General features: G+C 43.1%; 1 protein-coding gene across 5 annotated transcripts in view; it reads right to left on the bottom strand.

Moving 5' to 3' along the window:
• LOC143284111 (sodium- and chloride-dependent glycine transporter 1-like) overlaps positions 1-21694 on the bottom strand; it is a 73620-nt gene that overhangs the window by 16449 nt on the left and 35477 nt on the right. Inside the window, exons 1-9 of one of the 5 annotated variants that reach the window (XM_076590764.1) lie at positions 16888-16910; positions 9664-9903; positions 8260-8391; positions 6673-7027; positions 6212-6344; positions 5491-5625; positions 2783-2886; positions 1484-1608; positions 35-147 (exon numbers count right to left, since the gene is read on the bottom strand). In XM_076590764.1, the coding sequence (XP_076446879.1) occupies positions 35-147; positions 1484-1608; positions 2783-2886; positions 5491-5625; positions 6212-6344; positions 6673-7027; positions 8260-8391; positions 9664-9847 (1281 nt within the window). In that variant the 5' untranslated portion in view covers positions 9848-9903; positions 16888-16910. Of the gene's footprint in view, positions 1-34; positions 148-1483; positions 1609-2782; positions 2887-5490; positions 5626-6211; positions 6345-6672; positions 7028-8259; positions 8392-9663; positions 9904-10446; positions 10470-12820; positions 12974-13394; positions 13556-16887; positions 16911-21694 lie in introns of those variants that run through there. The other 4 variants (XM_076590761.1, XM_076590762.1, XM_076590765.1 and 1 more) reach the window with 4 other exon arrangements.

Here is a 21694-nt window from a genome sequence, read left to right as displayed (position 1 = left end):
CCCTAAGGTCAGTGGAAGGTGAAGGGTCACCTACCTGGCTGTCCAGACCGATGACGAACAGCATGAGGAAAAAGAGGACGGCCCACAGTGGAGAGATGGGCAGCTTGGACACTGCCTCTGGGTACGCCACAAACGTCAACCCTGGACCTGCCATACGTTAAACAAATAACCTTACAACAAATGCATAATGATTTGAAATATTCTGCTTCTAACGTCAATAAACAACTTTTGGATTAGGCATTATATTCTTTCTTTTTTCTTTTTTTTAAAATCTGTATATGTAAATCTGATGTCTTCAGAAGGAAAAGCAATTCCTTTTCAAGAATCAGCAAGCTGAATACCAGTCTGGATCTGCATATTTTTATTAAAAAATTTAAAAAATATCACAACAAAAAAACAAATTCTACAAACAAAATTCAACATTTAAAAAAAATGAAGATATGGTGATTTGCAGCAGCTGTTTCAGTTCCTCAAGGAGGTGACACTGCATTTGGACAAATCCATTTACACACTCAACCATATCTGCAAGGCAGATAGCAGCATAACCTTATGTGCTTGATCAGGTCTGGAGTACACACACACATGTGTGTGTACCTATCAAAGTGGACTTCTTTTACAGAATTTTGTCAGAGGGACAACGCTTTTGTTGCTGTGGGTTCTTTTTCAGTGCACCAAGCGCGTGCTGCACACCAGACCTCAGTTTTAACATCTCAGCCGAATGGCTGATGCTCAGTTTGATTTTTCAGTCAAACTTGGGAGAAAGGACATGAGCGGGAACCAAGCCCAGACCATCATGGACACTGTATTATTGGCAGAGAAGTATCTCCATCCTCCTTCCTGGTGACTGCTGGACATAGAAAAATGAATTCCGTTTTACTGCATTTCAATATGGCTTGGCAGTTTCCTTTCCTTGAGCAAATACAAATTGTACAAATAATGAAGTGAAATGTTTTCTCAAGCCAGGCAAAGGACAGATTTTTTTTTTTAAACACAGCATCACACTGTGAAATTGTGGTGACATCTCTACCTCAAAAAGATTCAAGTTCTTTACTTTATTTTACTTATGGACAGAATTAAAACCAAGTGTCAAAAAGTGCACACTGATCCATATATGCTGCACTACATCTACAGTTAACTCATTCTACCCAACAACTACAAACCTGCTACAACTCCCCTGGACCAGGACTACATGAGACCACTTCTGAAAAAGCAGCGTAGTTCACTAAAATGGCGAAAATCGATGAAGAATTGTTGATTCAATCAGTCAAACAAAGCTTCATTTTCATGCTTGCAGAATCTGTAAATGGTTCAGTTTTAAATGCAAACTGTACCAAGCAAGAATAAACGAAATCAAAATAGCGTGTTGGTACGACAATACTCGTATCTGGTCCACAAGGGAAGTAATCATTGTACGAGGAGTTGAATGAGTTAACGAAATAAATAATAACACATAAAAATCAAGACAAGGACAGTGAATGCCCACCCTGTGTGACGATGGAGTCGACGGAGCTGTTGGCCTCGTGAGCCATGAATCCCAGGATGGAGAAGATGACGAAGCCGGCGAAGATGCTGGTGCCGCAGTTGATGAGCGGAACAATCATGGCGTCCCTGCCAGGATGGGACACAAGGCATGTGTGCTAAACATCCATTCTTTCTCATCACCAATGAAAAGCACCTTTCATCCGAAATTTTATCATTTCTACAAAATGACTGAAAAGTCCTCATAAACAACACAATGACACATCATGTTCCATGTCCAACAGTACTGTCACTGTCTGTCCATCCACCAACACAAAGCCACATCACATTCAACATATAGCCACATCACATTCAACACATAGCCACATCACATTCAACACATAGCCACATTATGTTCAACACATAGCCACATGATGTTCCGTGTCCAACAGTACTGTAAACTGTCTGTCCATCCACCAACACACAGCCACATCATGTTCAACACACAGTCACATCATGATCAACAAAAGCCACATCATGTTTAACACAAAGCCACATCATGTTCAACACAGCCACATCATGTTCAACACAAAGCCACATCGCGTTCAACACACAGCCACATCATGTTCAACACACAGCCACATCACGTTCAACACACAGCCACATCATGTTCAACACAAAGCCACATCACGTTCAACACACAGCCACATCACGTTCAACACACAGCCACATCACGTTCAACACAAAGCCACATCACGTTCAACACAAAGCCACATCACGTTCAACACACAGCCACATCACGTTCAACACAAAGCCACTTCATGCTCAACACACAGCCACATCATGTTCAACACACAGCCACATCATGTTCAACACAGCCACATCACGTTCAACACAGCCACATCATGTTCAACACACAGCCACATCATGTTCAACACAAAGCCACTTCATGCTCAACACACAGCCACATCACGTTCAACACAACACAAAGCCACATCACATTCAACACACAGCCACATCATGTTCAACACAAAGCCACATCACGCTCAACACACAGCCACATCACGTTCAACACACAGCCACATCATGTTCAACACAAAGCCACATCACGTTCAACACACAGCCACATCACGTTCAACACACAGCCACATCACGTTCAACACAACACAAAGCCACATCACGTTCAACACACAGCCACATCACGTTCAACACACAGCCACATCACGTTCAACACACAGCCACATCATGCTCAACACAAAGCCACATCACGTTCAACACACAGCCACATCATGTTCGGTGACAGTGAGAGGCGAGGAGTGCCTACCTGTAGACGTTGTTGTTGAACTTGTTGTAGCTGGCCATGGTGATGATGCCGCCCCATGCCATGCCCACCGAGTAGAAGATCTGCAGGGCCGCATCTCCCCACACCTGTACACCATCGTTTTCTACATTACATCTCACACTTTGTCCCCCCACACCTGAACATCTCACACTTTGTCCCCCCACACCTGAACACCATTGTTTTCTACCTTACTTATCACTGTCATGTCCCCCCCACACCTGTACACCACTGTTTTCTACCTTACTTATCACTGTCACGTCCCCCCACACCTGTACACCATTGTTTTCTACCTTACTTATCACTGTCATGTCCCCCCACACCTGTACACCATTGTTTTCTACCTTACTTATCACTGTCATGTCCCCCCACACCTGAACACCATTGTTTTCTACCTTACTTATCACTGTCATGTCCCCCCACACCTGTACACCATCGTTTTCTACCTTACTTCTCACACTATGTCCCCCCACACCTGAACACCATCGTTTTCTACATTACATCTCACACTATGTCCCCCCACACCTGAACACCATTGTTTTCTACCTTACTTATCACTGTCACGTCCCCCCACACCTGAACACCATCGTTTTCTACATTACATCTCACACTATGTCCCCCCACACCTGAACACCATTGTTTTCTACCTTACTTATCACTGTCACGTCCCCCCACACCTGAACACCATCGTTTTCTACATTACATCTCACACTATGTCCCCCCACACCTGTACACCATCGTTTTCTACCTTACTTATCACTGTCATGTCCCCCCACACCTGTACACCATCGTTTTCTACCTTACTTATCACTGTCATGTCCCCCCACACCTGTACACCATTGTTTTCTACCTTACTTATCACTGTCATGTCCCCCCACACCTGTACACCATCGTTTTCTACCTTACTTATCACTGTCATGTCCCCCCACACCTGAACACCATCGTTTTCTACATTACATCTCACACTATGTCCCCCCACACCTGAACACCATTGTTTTCTACCTTACTTATCACTGTCACGTCCCCCCACACCTGAACACCATCGTTTTCTACATTACATCTCACACTATGTCCCCCCACACCTGTACACCATCGTTTTCTACCTTACTTATCACTGTCACATCCCCCCACACCTGTACACCATTGTTTTCTACCTTACTTCTCACACTATGTCCCCCCACACCTGTACACCATTGTTTTCTACCTTACTTATCACTGTCATGTCCCCCCACACCTGTACACCACTGTTTTCTACCTTACTTATCACTGTCATGTCCCCCCCACCTGTACACCATCGTTTTCTACCTTACTTATCACTGTCATGTCCCCCCACACCTGAACACCATCGTTTTCTACCTTACTTATCACTGTCACGTCCCCCACACCTGTACACCATTGTTTTCTACCTTACTTATCACTGTCATGTCCCCCCACACCTGCACACCATTGTTTTCTACCTTACATCTCACAGTATGTCCCCCCACACCTGTATACCATTGTTTTCTACCTTACTTATCACTGTCACGTCCCCCACACCTGTACACCATTGTTTTCTACCTTACTTATCACTGTCACGTCCCCCCCCACCTGAACACCATTGTTTTCTACCTTACTTATCACTGTCATGTCCCCCCACACCTGTACACCATTGTTTTCTACCTTACTTATCACTGTCATGTCCCCCCACACCTGTACACCATTGTTTTCTACCTTACTTATCACTGTCACGTCCCCCCCACACCTGTACACCATCGTTTTCTACCTTACTTATCACTGTCATGTCCCCCCACACCTGTACACCATTGTTTTCTACATTACTTATCACTGTCATGTCCCCCCACACCTGTACACCATTGTTTTCTACCTTACTTATCACTGTCATGTCCCCCCACACCTGTACACCATCGTTTTCTACCTTACTTCTCACACTATGTCCCCCCACACCTGTACACCATTGTTTTCTACCTTACTTATCACTGTCATGTCCCCCCACACCTGTACACCATCGTTTTCTACCTTACTTATCACTGTCATGTCCCCCCACACCTGTACACCATCGTTTTCTACCTTACTTCTCACACTATGTCCCCCCACACCTGTACACCATTGTTTTCTACCTTACTTATCACTGTCATGTCCCCCCACACCTGAACACCATTGTTTTCTACCTTACTTATCACTGTCATGTCCCCCCACACCTGTATACCACCATATAAGGTATAAGGTAAGGCATAAGGTTTTGTCACAACCAATTTCTCTGTGTGAAGTTCAGGCTGCTCTCCCCAGGGATAGCGCGTCGCTACGCTGATTTCTCACACACTGTCATGTAGGCAGGCTTTCTTGTGTGGTGTGTCTGTCTGGGTGAGTACATGTGAGTGTATGTGTGCGTGTACATTTTTGACATGAAACGCACCCCTACACTAGCATACATGTGTATGTATAGTGTACATTTGCAGCATGCAAGCCTGTGTGAGTGCATGTGTCATGCGCATGTGTGTGTGCAAATATATGCATTGTGCAAATATATGCACACAACAGCTAAAAAGATTGAAAGAGGCTTGCATTCAAAAACATTTTAGTTTTAGTACCAGCAATTCACTTCAATCCAAACTCAGCCAAACCTCCCTGCAACTCCAGAAACCACAGAGCAGTGTGCATGACGACACCAACACCGAGCAAAGCCCTCCACTGACCTGGAACTCCAGAAGCTTCTCCCAGCGTGGAATGATGTAGAAGCTGATGCCGTTGATGGCGCCAGGCAGGGTGACCCCTCGGATCAACAGGACCAGCAGCACCAGGTAGGGGAAGGGGGCGGCAAAGTGCATCACCTGGACACAGAACATTAACATTTCTATGATTTTCAACAACCCCCCTCAAAGATCAGAAAAATATTAGCATTTCAGACCCACAACATGCACAGTACTTTCCAGGGACATCAACCCCCTTCCTCAAAGAGCACTGACACAAACATCAAAAAGCACCCGGCTATCAAAAAACGTAAATGATGATGGAATGAACAGTGTCAACAGGTGTACACACACTATACATTACCATGGAATGAATAGTCAACAAGTGTACACACACTATACATCACCATGGAATGAATAGTCAACAAGCATATAACTGTTAACAGGTGTACAAACACACTATACATTATCATGGAATGAACAGTGTCAACAGGTGCACACACACACACACACACTACACACAACCATGGAATGAGTAGTTTCAACAGTGTACACACACACACACTACACACAACCATGGAATGAGTAGTGTCAACAGGTGTACACACACTAGGAATGCTTAGTGTCAACAGGTGTACACACACACTACACATTATCATGGAAATGAACCGTGTCAACACACATCGACACAGTGACAGCACACCCACACAGTGCCACAGTGTCAGACCTTGCCCAGGATCTTGACGCCCTTGAAGAGACACAGGAAGACACAGAGCCAGGACACAGCCAGTGTGATCAGCAGCTGCCATCGCAGGTTGCCCATGCTGTCAATGCCCGGGGACAGCTCCAGGACATGCTTCCTGCATAAACACAGCACTCACATTATTACACATCACACAGCACTCACATTATTACACATCACACATCATCACACACATCACCACACATCACTCAAATTACCACACTTCACTCACATCAACACACATAGCCTCATCGCACACACATAGCATCACGCACATCATCATCACACACACACATATTATTATCACACACACAATCATCATCACATATTTATCACACACACAATTATCATCAAACAGGTACACATACATCGCACATTATCATCACACGCACATCACACACAATTATCACCACATACGCACGCGCAACATCACACTCAGAACTTACTCCCAGAACTCTTCGCTGGCAGAGGTTTTCTTGACAACACCTTCCACAACAGCAGCAGTGGTGTTGGTCAGGGCAGAGTACACGCTCGCTGTGGCATTGGCCACCATCCCCTCCACCCCCGACGACACGTTGAAGGCTGCCGCGGACACAGCGTCCTTGGTGGCATTGCCAGCCAGTTCTGCCTCAAGCAGTTTGCCCGTGTCCATACAGTGGTCCGAGTTCCAGTCGTTGTTGCAGTGGCTCCAGGGCAGCGTGGCCCGGAAGGACATGAACAGGTAGTAGATGGTCCAGGCGATGACCACGTTGTAGTAGATGCAGACGATGGATGACACCATCACCATGCCGATGCCGACACCTGTCAAGACACAAAGGCTTCACAGTGACACGGGTTATCGCACTGTGTACCAAGTCTTCACACGCATGGGTGATCGCACTGTGTACCAAGGCTTAACACTGTCATCGGTGATTGCTCTGTGTGCCAAGGCTTAACACTGTCATGGGTGATTGCTCTGTGTGCCAAGGCTTAACACTGTCATCGGTGATTGCTATGTGTGCCAAGGCTTAACACTGTCATCGGTGATTGCTCTGTGTGCCAAGGCTTAACACTGTCATGGGTGATTGCTCTGTGTGCCAAGGCTTTACACTGTCATGGGTTACCGCACTGTATACCAAGGCTTTACACTGTCGTGGGTTATCGCACTGTATACCAAGGCCTCACACTGTCATGGGTGATTGCTCTGTGTACCAAGGCTTAACACTGTCGTGGGTTATCGCACTGTATACCAAGGCTTTACACTGTCATGGGTTATCACACTGTATACCAAGGCTTTACACTGTCATGGGTTATCGCACTGTATACCATGGCTTCACACTGTCATGGGTGATCGCACTGTGTACCAAGGCTTAACACTGTCATGGGTTATCACACTGTATACCAAGGCTTCACACTGTCGTGGGTTATCACACTGTATACCAAGGCTTTACACTGCCGTGGGTTATCACACTGTATACCAAGGCTTTACACTGCCGTGGGTTATCACACTGTATACCAAGGCTTTCCAGCATCATGGGTTATCGCACTATGTAACAATCAGTGGCAAAAAAGTGCGCTTATCAAAACACCACTTCAAACACACAAACATTGTAAGTATAATCTGAAATCAATCTGTGTAAATATTTTCATTAAAAAGAAATTTTTCCTGGAGTACAGGTACTGGGTGAACTGCTGTTCATATTTCTGTGTGCCCAAGTCTACACTGCATGAAGACAAAAACACAAAAAGCACAGCATGACAAAACAGATCAGATCTTGACACCGGAGATGCAGGCACCAAGTCATCACAGTGGCTAAAACATCTAGGCCTCAGCTGCCTCTCAACTTCAGCTTTTGTTATAAGTAACACCCCTCCCCATTCCCCAACCTATCATTGAAGATGGGGCAGATCCCCCTCCCTAAAAACTATCCCCCTACCTTTGAAGAACAAGCAGATTCCCCTCCCTAAAAAAACTATCCCCTGCCTTTGAAGATGGGGCAGATACCCCTCCCTAAAAACTACCCCCTACCTCTGAAAATGGGGCAGATCCTTACCTTTGAAGATGGGGCAGATCCTCCAGATGGCCAGTGGAGAGAGAGAAGAGAACTGGCCATAAGACACCTCCATGAAGAACAGGGGCAGTCCACACAATATCAAAAATATGCAGTAAGGGATGAAAAACGCACCTGAAAAAAGAGAAAATATACACCTTTGTTAAACATATCAACCAGAATATGTCATATGCTTAAGGGTGAAGATGGCAAAATGGTTAAGACACTTATCTGCTAATGAAGAGCCTGCGGGGGGGTCTGGGATTGAATCCTGCTCTCGCACTTTCTCCAAGTTTGGAAAATCAAACTGAGCATCTGGTCATGTACAAGAGATGATAAACAGAGGTCCTGTATGCAGCATGCAGTTGGCACACAGAAAAAGAACCCATGGCAACACAAGCACTGCCCTCTAGCAGAATTCTTTGGAAGAAATCCACTCTGATAGGTACACACACAGAGACAAAAACAGAGAAATGCTAATCCAAGAATTTCTTCTTCGAACAGAAAAATTAGTCATTGTATTGCACTCTTGCAATATGTTTTTATCTGCAGAATGAACTAGTACCAAACAGGCTGGCAAGACTGGGGGAGGATCCTGCAGAGGTTTCAGTGCATCATGTCAACCAGCTCGTAAGGGGAAACAACCAGCTACTGCATCGTTCTGTTCCGACAACTCGAGAAGAGATTACGTCCCTTTGATTGGGTCCTTTCCTCAGTACCTGACTAGTTTTTCCAAGAGAACTATCTGTCCTGACAAGTAAGGGGAAACAACCAGCTACTGCATCGTGCTGTTCTGACAACTTGAGAAGAGATTACGTCCCTTTGACTGGGTCCTTTCCTCAGTACCTGACATCAGTGACAAGTTTTTCCAAGAGAACTATCTGTCCCTGTCTGACTGCACTGGATGAACTACCATGTCAAGTCTACCAAGGATACTGGGTTAGTGAAAGCAGTTAACCTAGTATTCAGAACAGAGCACATAATAGCAATGTTCATAGATAGAAACACAATTTGTTATCTGAGCATACATGAACAAAATAACTTGAGAGTAATGCAAGGGTAGACAGAGGAGCTGGTCATCATTACATGACTATCTTGAAATTACGACTAAATTAATAACTGATCTGCTTCACAAATTCTGATATCTACCTTGTACCATTTTAATGAGAGAATAAATAATCACATGGTACTGGATGTGTTCTCAGTAATGTTTGTCTTCTTACGCATAAACATCATTGACTTATAAAAGCAGTCAGTGGACAGACAAGGGGTTTGGTGTGATTGCATGGCATACAGGTCACCACCACTCACAGTCAGACAGGAGGAACAGTGAGCAGAAAGCAAGCAAGGGAAAGGGGGGAATGGGGGGGACAGGGGGACAAAACCAAACAAAGCATGGCCACCTACCCCCACCACTCTTGTAGCAGAGGTAGGGGAACCTCCAGATGTTTCCCAGGCCCACGGCATAGCCAATGCAGGTCAGGATGAAGTCCAGCTTGCCTCCCCACCCCCCACGGTCATCGTGACTGGCCTTGGCCTTGTCCATGCTGGTGGTGGAGGAGGAACTACTGCGAATGCTTTCTGTATCCATGGCGATGCTTTTCAGTTGGGATTTTCTCAGGCAAAGTGCAATTTATACAGGGGATTCTGAAACATGACAAAGTCAATGCATGTTACTTTTCAATAGTGTGTACATCGTGTGTTACAGCGAGTGTGTCTGTATGTGGGCTTGCATGTTTTGTCTTGTGTATACAGTGCAGTTATCTGGTGGTGTGCCAGCATGGTGTGTGTCACTCATATTGTGTCTCGTAGTGTGTGTGTGTGTGTGTGTGTTGCGATTCTGATTGTGCGCTTACACCTGTGCATGTACATATATATGTGCACAAGTTACCGCACATATGAAAATTTGTGTTCATGTGTGCACGCACACGTCTGAGCATGCACACAGAGAGAGAGAGAGAGAGAGAGAGAGAGAGAGAGAGAGAGAGAGAGAGAGAGAAATGAATTGCACAGCAGTGTATTTCTCATAATACTCAAAATTTTCCACTGAGCATGCTATCTGAAACTACACACATACCAAAAATTTTTTTTTTATTTTTTTTTAAATAAAATAAAAAGCCCCATCTGTGTCCACTTCACTGTATCAAAATGAAGTGAAGGCTGCTTTTGCTATTGACTGCTCAAACTCACATCAATCTCCCAAGTCCAGTCAATTTACAACATCTGTTTCCAACCGAGCTTCTCACTCCAGGTGAGTAACTTTCCTGGTAATAACACACTGTCACTGCCTCCCAAAATATCAACACAAACCTATTCAGTCATCTTCTATCTACACAAGTGTTAGAAACATCAATACAGCATATACTTATCACTTTCAAAACTATATACATATAACACCATTACTTCAACCAATCAAATGCCATGCCATTTACATACTTGTTAATATTCAAGGGAATGTTTTGGAAACATGCTATTGCAAGCATTATTATATCCAGGCCGCCAATGGACATTTTTCTCCATCACAAGTTTAATTATGATGACTCACACCTCAACAACTAATCTACCTTGATTCATATCCCAATTAAAATGCCAGCAATATTAAATGTGCACAGCACAAACATGTGCATGTGTACACAGTTGACTTGTAATGGGTTGGGTCTGTGGAATTGGGGTGGAGGGAACACTAACAGACACAACTGTGTCCATGAACTTCATGGCAATCAACTGATCCACAACTGATATAAAAACATTTACAATCAACGAAAAAAAACAAATGTCCCATGTCTCTTATTTCATATTTGTGATCAGCGCACATGTTTTTATAGTGGAAGTCCCTGTGTCAGAAACCAGACTGTTTACTCCACACCACACCATAAAACAGGTCACCGACACCACACAACATTCCAGTTGACCACCTGGGTCCTCAGAGGTGACTGAACCATGGGCAAAGTACAATAACCCTGTCTAGAGTGGCTGTTATTGGCAACAATGCAAGCCAGCCCCAACCCCCCAAGCCAGAAGAGTCCAATGACCTGTCACAGCCGGTTTAACATCAGTGAAGCTTTAACATCAGTGGAGTCACACCACACTGACCACTGGTCAGGACAGTCTGACCACTGGTCAGGACAGTCTGACCCCTCACACAAGCTGGGCAAAACTTGGGTCACTGACCTGTGCTGGCTGGTTTTCCCATTTCTCTCATAATACAGCCCCCCCCCCCCCCTGAAGGGGTGGGGTGGGGTGGTGAAGGGGTGGGGTGGGGTGCGGATGTGGAGGGGAGGAGACTGAGGGGAACAGGCACATTATGATCAACAAACTGAACTGTTAAACTTACTCTTGTTCAAATATTTTTCAAGGTACCAAGCATGGAGGGTGGGGTGGGGGTGCTTTTACAAGGAGTCAAATCAATTCATTGAGCAGTGGTCAGGGGGATAGGGGGAAGGGGTATTCCCAAGGAAGCAAATCAAGTAATTCTGAAGGGAGGGCTGAGGGGGGTTGTGGGGGGTGCAGGTAGGGCTTATTTCCAAGGAGTCAAATCAATTCATTCTGTAGGGGTCAGGGGGATAGTGGGGGTAGGGCTTATTTTCAAGGAGTCATATCAAGTCATTCTGCAGGGGGAAGGATCGAGGGAGGGTATTTCCAAGGAGTCAAATCAATTCATTCTGCAATGGGAAGGAGAGGGTGGGGGTGGGCTGGGGGGGGGGGGGGGGGGTTATTTCCAATTAATGGAGTCAATTCATTCTGCAGAGGGCAGGGGCTTATTTCAAAAGAGTCAAATCAATTCATTGTTTTTGGAGGAGGGGGGTCGGGGAGGGGGGGGGGCAAGGGGGGCTTATTTCCATGAAGTCAAATCCATTCATTCAGCAGGGGTAGGGGTGCTGGTGGATACATGTAAAAGGAACTCTTTCCTAAAAGTCAAATCAAACCATTTCATATGTGAATTTTTTTATATATATATAATTATGTCATGTTTACTGTATAAAAGACAAAAAGTATAGATTACTAAAGAAAATGGAGTGTTCATGCTAGCATAACCATAACAAGTATTATCAATTTATGTATGTAATGATGTTTTAACTCTTTCAGCACCTGTTCATTTGCAAAAACTATTTTCTTACCTTTTCCATTCAAACATAAATAATGTCTGTCGCATGCTTCAAATGCAATATACAATTCTGCGGGGGAAAAAACAGAAGGAAAGAAAAAACGAAACAAAAACACAAAAAACAAACGCTATACATTGTGGTTATAAGCACATTAATTTTGCGCATAATGGTGAAGACCACCGCTTTACAACAAGGTTCAGTACGTTTTCGCACAATATGCAGACACAATCCTTCGTAATGTTGCAACGTGCACGGCGTCCACATCTACCGGTAACATATATTTATGCATATACATCACTACACATCTGACTTGCGAGAGCTTCCCTCCTCTCAACCCCCCGCACCCCATTCCTGCCTACCCTGTCCGCTTAATTTTCCATTTCCAGCACGTGCATTCGGAGTAATAAAATTGCGAGGACAGTTCATTACAGTCTGTGCAACAGCATCCCGGCACTTACCGTAAAGCGTCCTATCTTGGAAGGGAGAGTTGAGAGAAAAGAAAGATGCTGCGCAACCGCGCTCAAAAAAGCCCCCCACACTGCGCACCAGTCAACAAGATGCACAATGCCGCACACCGCCACACACACACACACACTCACACACACACACAACAGATGGCGGGTGTGGGGGTGGGGGTGCCGTCCTGACCCCGACCCACTTTCGTCTGGAAGGGCCTGTGGAAATTCACCTTCCAGTCACGTGGTGTCCCTAATTTGGAAAAAACGAAACCCGTCGCATGTTTCACAATTTCCCACTTAAACGACTGAACACCATCTGTCTTTCGTGTTCGAAATGCAAAAATGGTTCATCCATGCACAAACTTTCAGTCATCGTTAAAGGCAAAGACACAAGCAGTCGTACTAAGTTGCAATGATAAACTCAAAACCACCAACACAGCAATGACCCGTGAGACAATGGGGAATATTCCACTCGTCGTCCACATGTTGCGAGCACATAACTCAAAACAAACGCTTAATATACACTGAAATGCATTAACACTGTTGGAAAAAGAACTACCGATTAAAAATTTACCTTCAAAGCGGTTGTGTAGCAAATCTGATTAAATAGGTAAGTTGACGTTACAAACGACGATACACTGAAGTTTTCCAGCTTTTTTTTTTCGCGTTTCTCACAATCACACACGCACGCGGACAGCAGTGGCTTATAGCGCTGTGAACCGCAGCGACTGGCGTTTATTTCGGTCCTCGCTGGACGAGTCCAAGATAAAGTAGGGGGTTCAAACAGTCGGCCCTGCCCACTTAAAAGTTGGATTTTTGTTTTTTATATACTTGTTTGAGCCTTTCTATTTTCAATTACTAAACTCCAACGTCGTGTACTGAAAGGTACCTAATATCTGATGTCAGAACAGCATATCTTCCTTCTCTGAACATGACACGACACCCCCAAGCGCTATAGTGGACCAACCCAGTCCAGCTGCGAAGCCAACCCTCTCCGGCTGGAATCGGTTGGAGGCTGAGCCAGTTAGTTATTGCTTCTGTGGCAACTTTGGGCTACAGTAACTTTTTTTTTTTTTTCCTTCTTTAAAAAAAAAAAAAAAAAAAAAAAAATGCACTGTCACATTAGTACCTCTGACAGTTGGTTCAACAAACTTCTGAGTTCTGAAACAAATAAATATACCCCTCCATCCCCTACCCCGGTCTGTCAAATGTGTTCATTTCGGTCTCAGAATCCCTCTCCGAGACAATCAGGGGGGGAAGGGGGGGGGGATATAGGAAGAGAACTGAATTGAATTAAATAAATATCATTTTCTGAGGGAAACTGAGTAAGCAAGGCAATGCATTTTTTCAAAAAGCCCTCGAAAAGGGAAACAAAAAGTTGTATTATCAGAGAGGGAGAGACTGAGATGGTTTATTCACTTAAAGCCAAAGCTTCACATGAATATTGGGTTAGTAACAGAATTTTACATGTGTCATTGCAATTGGTAATATAAACAACGTGACTTCTTCCACGACAAACTATCAGTGAACCAAGCCAAGAATTATGTGTCTGTCTTAACTGGAGTGCTTTATAAAGATACAAAGCAAAACTACGTATAATGTTTTCACTGCGGCATCGTTCGATGCCCGGCCATCCCAGTGGTAAACATAATCGAAATAAGCATGGATATACATACATATAGCTATATCTTTCATCTATCTGTATAAACTGATTATATATATATATATATATATATATATATATATATATATATATATATAATGATATTTGGGGAGAATAAATTGAATTCGTAAGTCAGTCTAGACGGGACATTTTAAAACAAAGTGAACTTATCCTCTCTTGATTCCTTGCACAATAGGAACAATAGCTAAGAATAACATGTGACTTTATAACAATATCTGCGTGTGCTTAATTCAGAAATACCAAATCTAAATCTGGTCAATGTAAGTCTGGGGTGTCTGTCCAAATCAAACAAACAGTATCGCTTCACTAAATGATTAGAGATATAAATTCGATACATATCAAACCTTTGGCTCAGTCGACTGGATATGGCTTTCCCACTCCTGACACCTAAGTCTATCAATCATTGACAAAAAATTTGCACACGGCACATTCATCACACTCCTTGATATTCCCATGCAGTACCCAAGCCCAAGTTCACGTAAACTGACACATTCGTACATTCCACTCCCAATTTACTTTGCCTCTAAAGTCTAAATCATATACCGCATATCATAAGATTTAATTAGCAGTCGAGTATCATTCATTTTTAATTTTCTTATCCAGTAACGAATGCATCTAATAGCTGAGTTAATACAGATTGGGTGTACCTACCTATTAGAGAGAGAGAGAGATTCCGATATCTATAACAGAGGTTTCTCTTTTTTTTTAACATTAAATATTGCTACACTCGGTTTCAGCTAGATGATTTCCGAAAGACAGACAGACTGACAGACAGGCAAACGTTACCGCCGCGGTAAGATTCTCTGTGATCGAATGAGAAATCAAAGTCTGGAAAAACTGAAAAATCTAAACAAAACAACAACAAAAAGACACACACATATGAGTTACATTCAAATATCCACTGATTTAGCTACAGGCACTTTCCTCATCAATATGCAACAATAATCGTATCATACGAAACAAAATAACAAAGAAACAACACGAAACCGAACGCTAAAAAAGTCCAAATTAACTACAGTCACCCTGGGAAGGTACAGCACGAAATGAACGAAGGGGAGATTATTCTGTCAGTTGTAGGGTTGGTGGACCACAGGGCTTTTGTGCTGACAGAGACAACTGGCAATGTTGGTGGACCACAGGGCTTTTGTGCTGACAGAGACAACTGGCAATGTTGGTGGACCACAGGGCTTTTGTGCTGACAGAGACAACTGGCAATGTTGGTGGACGGCAGGACTGATACTCTGACAGTTGGTAAGGCTGATGAATGCTAGTGATATTATTCTGACAACTGGTAAAGTTAATAAACGACAGGGCTATCATACTGACAATTGGTAAGGTTTATTAACGACAGGGCTATCATACTGACAACTGATAAGGTTGCAAGACAGTTGTGATGTTAGAGTTTAACCAACTGGAAATGCAAATGTCTCATAAAAAAAAGGGGGGGAGGGGGGCGGCGGGGGGCTGGGGGGGGAGGAGAGAGATGGGGGGTGGGGGGGGGGGCGCGACAATGAAAAGCCAACAAATGAATAACGAAATTGACCATCTAAACCAACAGCTGTCGTTACATAATTATGTATCACATTTTGTTACTCATTACGAATACCAGCAATTCGCCCCCCGTCACCCCCACCCCCCTTCTCTCTCTCTCTCTCTCTCTCTCTAATCTATGACTAAGAGGTAAGTCTACCTGATCACAGCGCTGGAGGGGTACGTGGGTAAAGTCCACATTGTTTCTCATATTCAGATTTGTCTTTAAGTATTCTTATGATACAAAATAAAATATAAATATTGTTGCAATCATAACATACCTAACCATTTGAGTTTCGTATTCGTTACTCTTAGCACATCAACAAACAAAAACAAAGCCAGTCGTCAGTTTGGCTCCAAATGATTGCACTTTTCCACTCAGTTTTTTCGTTGTTGATGTTTTCATTTATCTTACTGTCAATCTTCAACAGGTATCGAATTTACATTGCAATGCATCTACCATCAAATGAGTGTAAGTGCAGCAACTGATTGTAAGAAGTCAAATGTATTCTTGATATTTCGTTTTCTTCATTTTACTGTATTTTCGATTTAAATATTAATTATGTGGTCAAGGTTAATTACTGTTGATGTTCCGTTTAACCGTATTCCCAATATCAGTTATCTGAAGTCACGGCTATATATTTATTGACGATGCTTCGTTCTGTTCATTTTTTAATGCATTTCCGATTTTAATTTTCTTCACCAGGGGTTTTCTATGAGGAGATTAAAGGAAGAATTTTACACACACACACACACACACACACACACACACACACACACACCCTTCTATTTCTCAGCCCTTCCCCCTCCACCCCAGCCCCCCGTCCACGAACACATCACCTGTAGAACGTACACGAGTGAACAGAACTGAGGTGAAACAGGTCACAAGGTACCATTCCAAATGATGGGCAGAGCGGCCTGGGCATGCACAGCTCTCATCATATGACCACCTCGGTAATGTGTGAAGAGGAGATTATTCCGCGAATTATACTGTCCTCTTTCATTTGTTTTTGTGTTGTTGTTTTTTCTTTTTGTTTTTGTTTCCCTTCCCAAAACTAAAACGGCGCTCTTATCTCGGTTGTTGACCTTGAAGGTGGGCATTTATCATCCCCAAAAACAATTAAATTCAGTCAGTAGGTCTTTGGGGCTGCAAAACCAGAACACCATGCAACATACATCCACTTCACTCATGACAGCTTGGGGGGCCGGGGAAGGGGGTGGGGGATGGGGGGGGGGGGGGGGGGGGGGGCGGGGGTCAGGGTTTGGGGGGTAGGATGCGGTCGGAGGCGGTGGTGATCGAAACTTTCCAGTACAAAGCTATGAATTGAAAACTAAATAGCTGCGCTCTTTTTTTTTCTTCCCCCCCCCCCCCCCCCATGTGCGACAGAGAAAGAACTTAGAAGAGCAAAAGTGACAGAGTTAGAAACACCTATGGACACACACACACACACACACACACACACACACACACACACACACACACACACACACACACACACACACACACACACAGAGAGAGAGAGAGAGAGAAGACAAGACAAGACAAAATCTTTATTATCACTGGTAATATATATGCAAGTAACATGCTTTTTTACATTCAGCCTTCGCCCTAAAGAGGGAATAAAGCTAGGGAAACGAAAATGAGTAAACGGAAGAAAAAAAATCAAAAGACAATCTAAATACATCCGTATTTCCCGATTATCCCACCTTTAACAGCTATTCCACCCAAAGCAAAAAAAAAAAAAAAAAAAAAAATTTAATTGAAGTAAGAGGAGAAAACGTAAACACGTGCAGACACAACAAATAAAACAACAGTCCTTCCGTCGCAATCAAACACCACCCCACCAAAACACACACACACACACACACACACACACACACACACACACACACACACTCACTCACCAGACAAGTAAGTGGACAGACAGGGGAAAAAAGAAAGAAATGAAAGCGAGAGGGAACCCACAAATTATCGAAAGCAATATTGGATTCCAGGTGATATCAATTTTGGGGAATAGGTACATTTTTAGATTCGACTTAAATTTGTTGTGGTTAGGTGTATCTTTTAAATGTGATGGTAAAGAGGTTTCAGAGTATCAGCGCTGGCAGAATACAACAACGTAGAAGCATAATCTATGACTGACTGTATGTCAGCATGAAAGAAATGTTTTCGGGCATGCGTATTTAGAAAGCGTTTTATTTTTGATAACTGGAATGTTTTTTGAAACATTCTTTTACATAAGTAAGTAATATGTTCAGACCATAATAAACCATTATGGACAACAATACCAAGAACTTTGTGTGATTTGACTTCTTCAATCTTAACATTGAGGGAGGGAGAGAGAGAGAGAGAGAGAGAGAGAGAGAGAGAGAAAACAAGAACAAAATTTTATTCCATAGGCCTCCGGCCCCAAGAAACAAAAATTAAAAGAACAATGTAGAATGCCTATCAAGGAAAAACGAAAACATGAACAAGCCATGCATGCAAGAAAGTGGAATTTCCTAAACCTACAGATTTTCAGTTATTTTCACAACTGACAGCCAGTACAGAGGGCATTATCTACAAAATTGTTTCGATTTTTCAATGCATAAAAAAAAACAACTCCTAGGTTCCTAGTTTTAAGCATGTTGTCACATTTTAGCAATTGTGGTAGAGACTGTATGCTACAATAGTCCAGGTATTTATCTCTAATGTGTGTGTGTGTGTGTGTGTGTGTGTGTGTGTGTGTGAGAGAGAGAGAGAGAGAGAGATGAGGGGGCGGGGAGGTGGAGTGTTGTGCCTCTCCTTCTGTGACTTTTAAAATTCACATGGTGATCTGTGAGATTAGATTTTAACAGTGATGTGATGAAGATCCATTAAAGCAGGCCAGCTGAAATGCTTTACGGCCCCAGACTGGTCCCAGAAACGAGACCTGCATGCAGTGCTAGCAGCTCATGACATCGGACAACACTGTCGAAGCCATGTCACTAAAGAAGTGACAGACAATCGATCATAATGGCCCCAAATGTCGAGCAATACTCTCAAGACGATTTCTCGGTGCGAACGACATTCGATTGCGTAACCCCAGTTCTCCCTTTGAGAGTTCTGAGACTCCATGCTCTCATTTCGGTGATGCTCATCATCAGACTGATGGTGACACTAATCCGGGATCGCAACCTCCCAGTCGTCACACCATGAGGCCGACCACTATGACACCCACCCTGCAGGGAAGTGACACGATTGGCTGGTTCTTTTCGTCACACAGAAGACGTGTAGTCGTTTTTGTGTTATTATTATTATTGTTATTACATTTTATTTTAAATTATTTTATATTATTATTACTATTATTATTATTATCATCATCATCATCATCATTAATTTTATCTTTTTTTTAATTGACAGCTAACTACATACACTAGAGAAAAAAGTAGGTTTTTGTAGACATCGCTTCATTTCCTGCTCAAGACGATGTGTCCATGGCAAGTGGTAATGTATTCTTTCCCTTTCCTAGTGCTCTCCCTTAGCAACCGTTCTTTCTCTCCTCTGGAATCAGGTTGTTGGGGTTTGGTTTGTTTTTTTGTTGTTTGTTTGTTTGTTTATTTTTTGGGTTGTTGTTTTTATTTTTTCGTCTGTAATTTGACATTATACATACTTTCGGAAAGTTGCATGTTTCCTACCCAAAGTGGGAATTTCCCCCCGTAACCTCCACTTCGCCCACTTGCCCCGAATACACTCAGACGTTACGTTGTAAGTCGAATTTGAGACTTTTAAACAATATATATTGAAGAATATATATTTCATATACATAATATGTCTGTCTGTACCTGTTCATTTTGCCTTCCAGTGTCGTGTTGCCGCAGAAGGTTCACCGACACACAACACTGGGATTATACGCAGGGCCTTCACACTGGAATGTGCGCGACTTTAGGTGTTCCTTCGTTTTTATTCTCTCTCTCTCTCTCTCTCTGTGTCTCTGTGTCACACACACGCACACACACACACACACACACACACACACACACACACACACACACACACACACACACACTGTTTAATCACAGATTTATAATATTACAGATAAGGCACCAAACAACAAATCCATTCTTAGACTCTAACCTACTTGAATACAACGTGTTTTTGTTTTTTGGGGTGGGTTTTTTTCATGTCGGCGAGACCAGAAGAGAGAGAGAGGGGGGAGGGGAGGAGGGGAAATCGGGTGGGAGAGAGACAGAGAGGGGGAGCGAGGGGGGAGGGGGAAGTAGAGAGGAGTGGGGGTGGCTAGCAACGTAATGAAAAGACCAATATACAATACTAACTCTTTGCCAATTGAAACAAAATGTTATGGTCTCTTCTGGGGTTTCAAACCCCCTCGAAATAAAATTACCGATATATTGCTTATAAGACATTTTTTGCACACACAAAAAAACCCTTCTGGGGTTTTGATACCCCTCGCAATAAAATAACCAATAAACAAGATTAATCCTTTACCGCTCGAAAAAAATAAAATAAATAAAATAAAATAAATGATAAAAAAAAGAACATTCTGGGGTTTTGATGCCACTTCAGATAAAATGACCGATATATGAGATATATGAGAATGGTTCTTTGCCACATAATAAAGACCCTTCTAGGGTTTGGATACCCCTCCCCCTTCATAATAAATGACAAAATGAATTGTATTGTATTGAATTGTATTGTATTTCTTTTTATCACAACAGAATTCTCTGTGTGAAATTCGGGCTGCTCTCCCCGGGGAGAGCGCGTCGCTACACTACAGCGCCACCTTTTTTTCTTTCTTTTTTTTCTTTTTTTTTCCTGCGTGCAGTTTTATTTAGTTTTCCTATCGAAGTGGATTTTTCTACAGAAGTTTGCCAGGAAAACCCTTTTGCTGCTGTGGGTTCTTTTACGTGCGCTAAGTGCATGCTGCACACGGGACCTCGGTTTATCGTCTCATCCGAATGACTAGCGTCCAGACCACCACTCAAGGTCTAGTGGAGGAGGAGAAAATATCGGCGGCGCGCTCAGATTCCTACGCTTCCTACGCGGACGCGTTACCTCTAGGTCACCACTCCACAAACATCTCATGAATGTTTGGCATAGTTCATATTCTAATCGTTTTTCATGTTTATTGTGTTTTTTATGTTGTTTTGTTTGAATGTGATCCCCCTTACCCCACAAGGGGTAGAAGGAAGCAGAATACTGACTCTCCAATCTTCAACGATTTGCGTTTTTGAGGCATTTCATGTCAATGGGTGATTTGTCAAGGCTTTACCCAATCAACAATAAAATACGAAGGGGGAAAAAATCGCAACCAACCAAACAACAACAAAACAACCAACATCCTAGCTTTCATATACCCGACCCCAAACGCGCGCGCGCGTTATTCTTAAATTGGAACTATTGGAACTGTAAATCGATTATAGCAAAATCATTTGATTGAGCACTATATAAATAAACATGTTATTGTTATATTGCAAACCGTAACACACAGACTGATGAAGGGGCAAACACATGTACATTCACATAAAACGAAAGAGCATGTAATATAAAGACCGGCTTGGGCCATTTCTGGTAGGATAAGAGTAATATTGAACACAGGCTCAGTGAGTCTGTCTCTAAATATTTGTTTTTCTAATCATCTATCCCTTTTTTTCTGAAGTGGTACAAGCATAGCTGCTGT

Source organism: Babylonia areolata, chromosome 7 (genome assembly GCF_041734735.1).
Source record: "Babylonia areolata isolate BAREFJ2019XMU chromosome 7, ASM4173473v1, whole genome shotgun sequence".
Classification (NCBI taxonomy): domain Eukaryota; kingdom Metazoa; phylum Mollusca; class Gastropoda; order Neogastropoda; family Buccinidae; genus Babylonia; species Babylonia areolata.
Note: the sequence above shows the minus strand (reverse complement) of the source record. Positions and strands in the feature narration are given on the sequence as shown.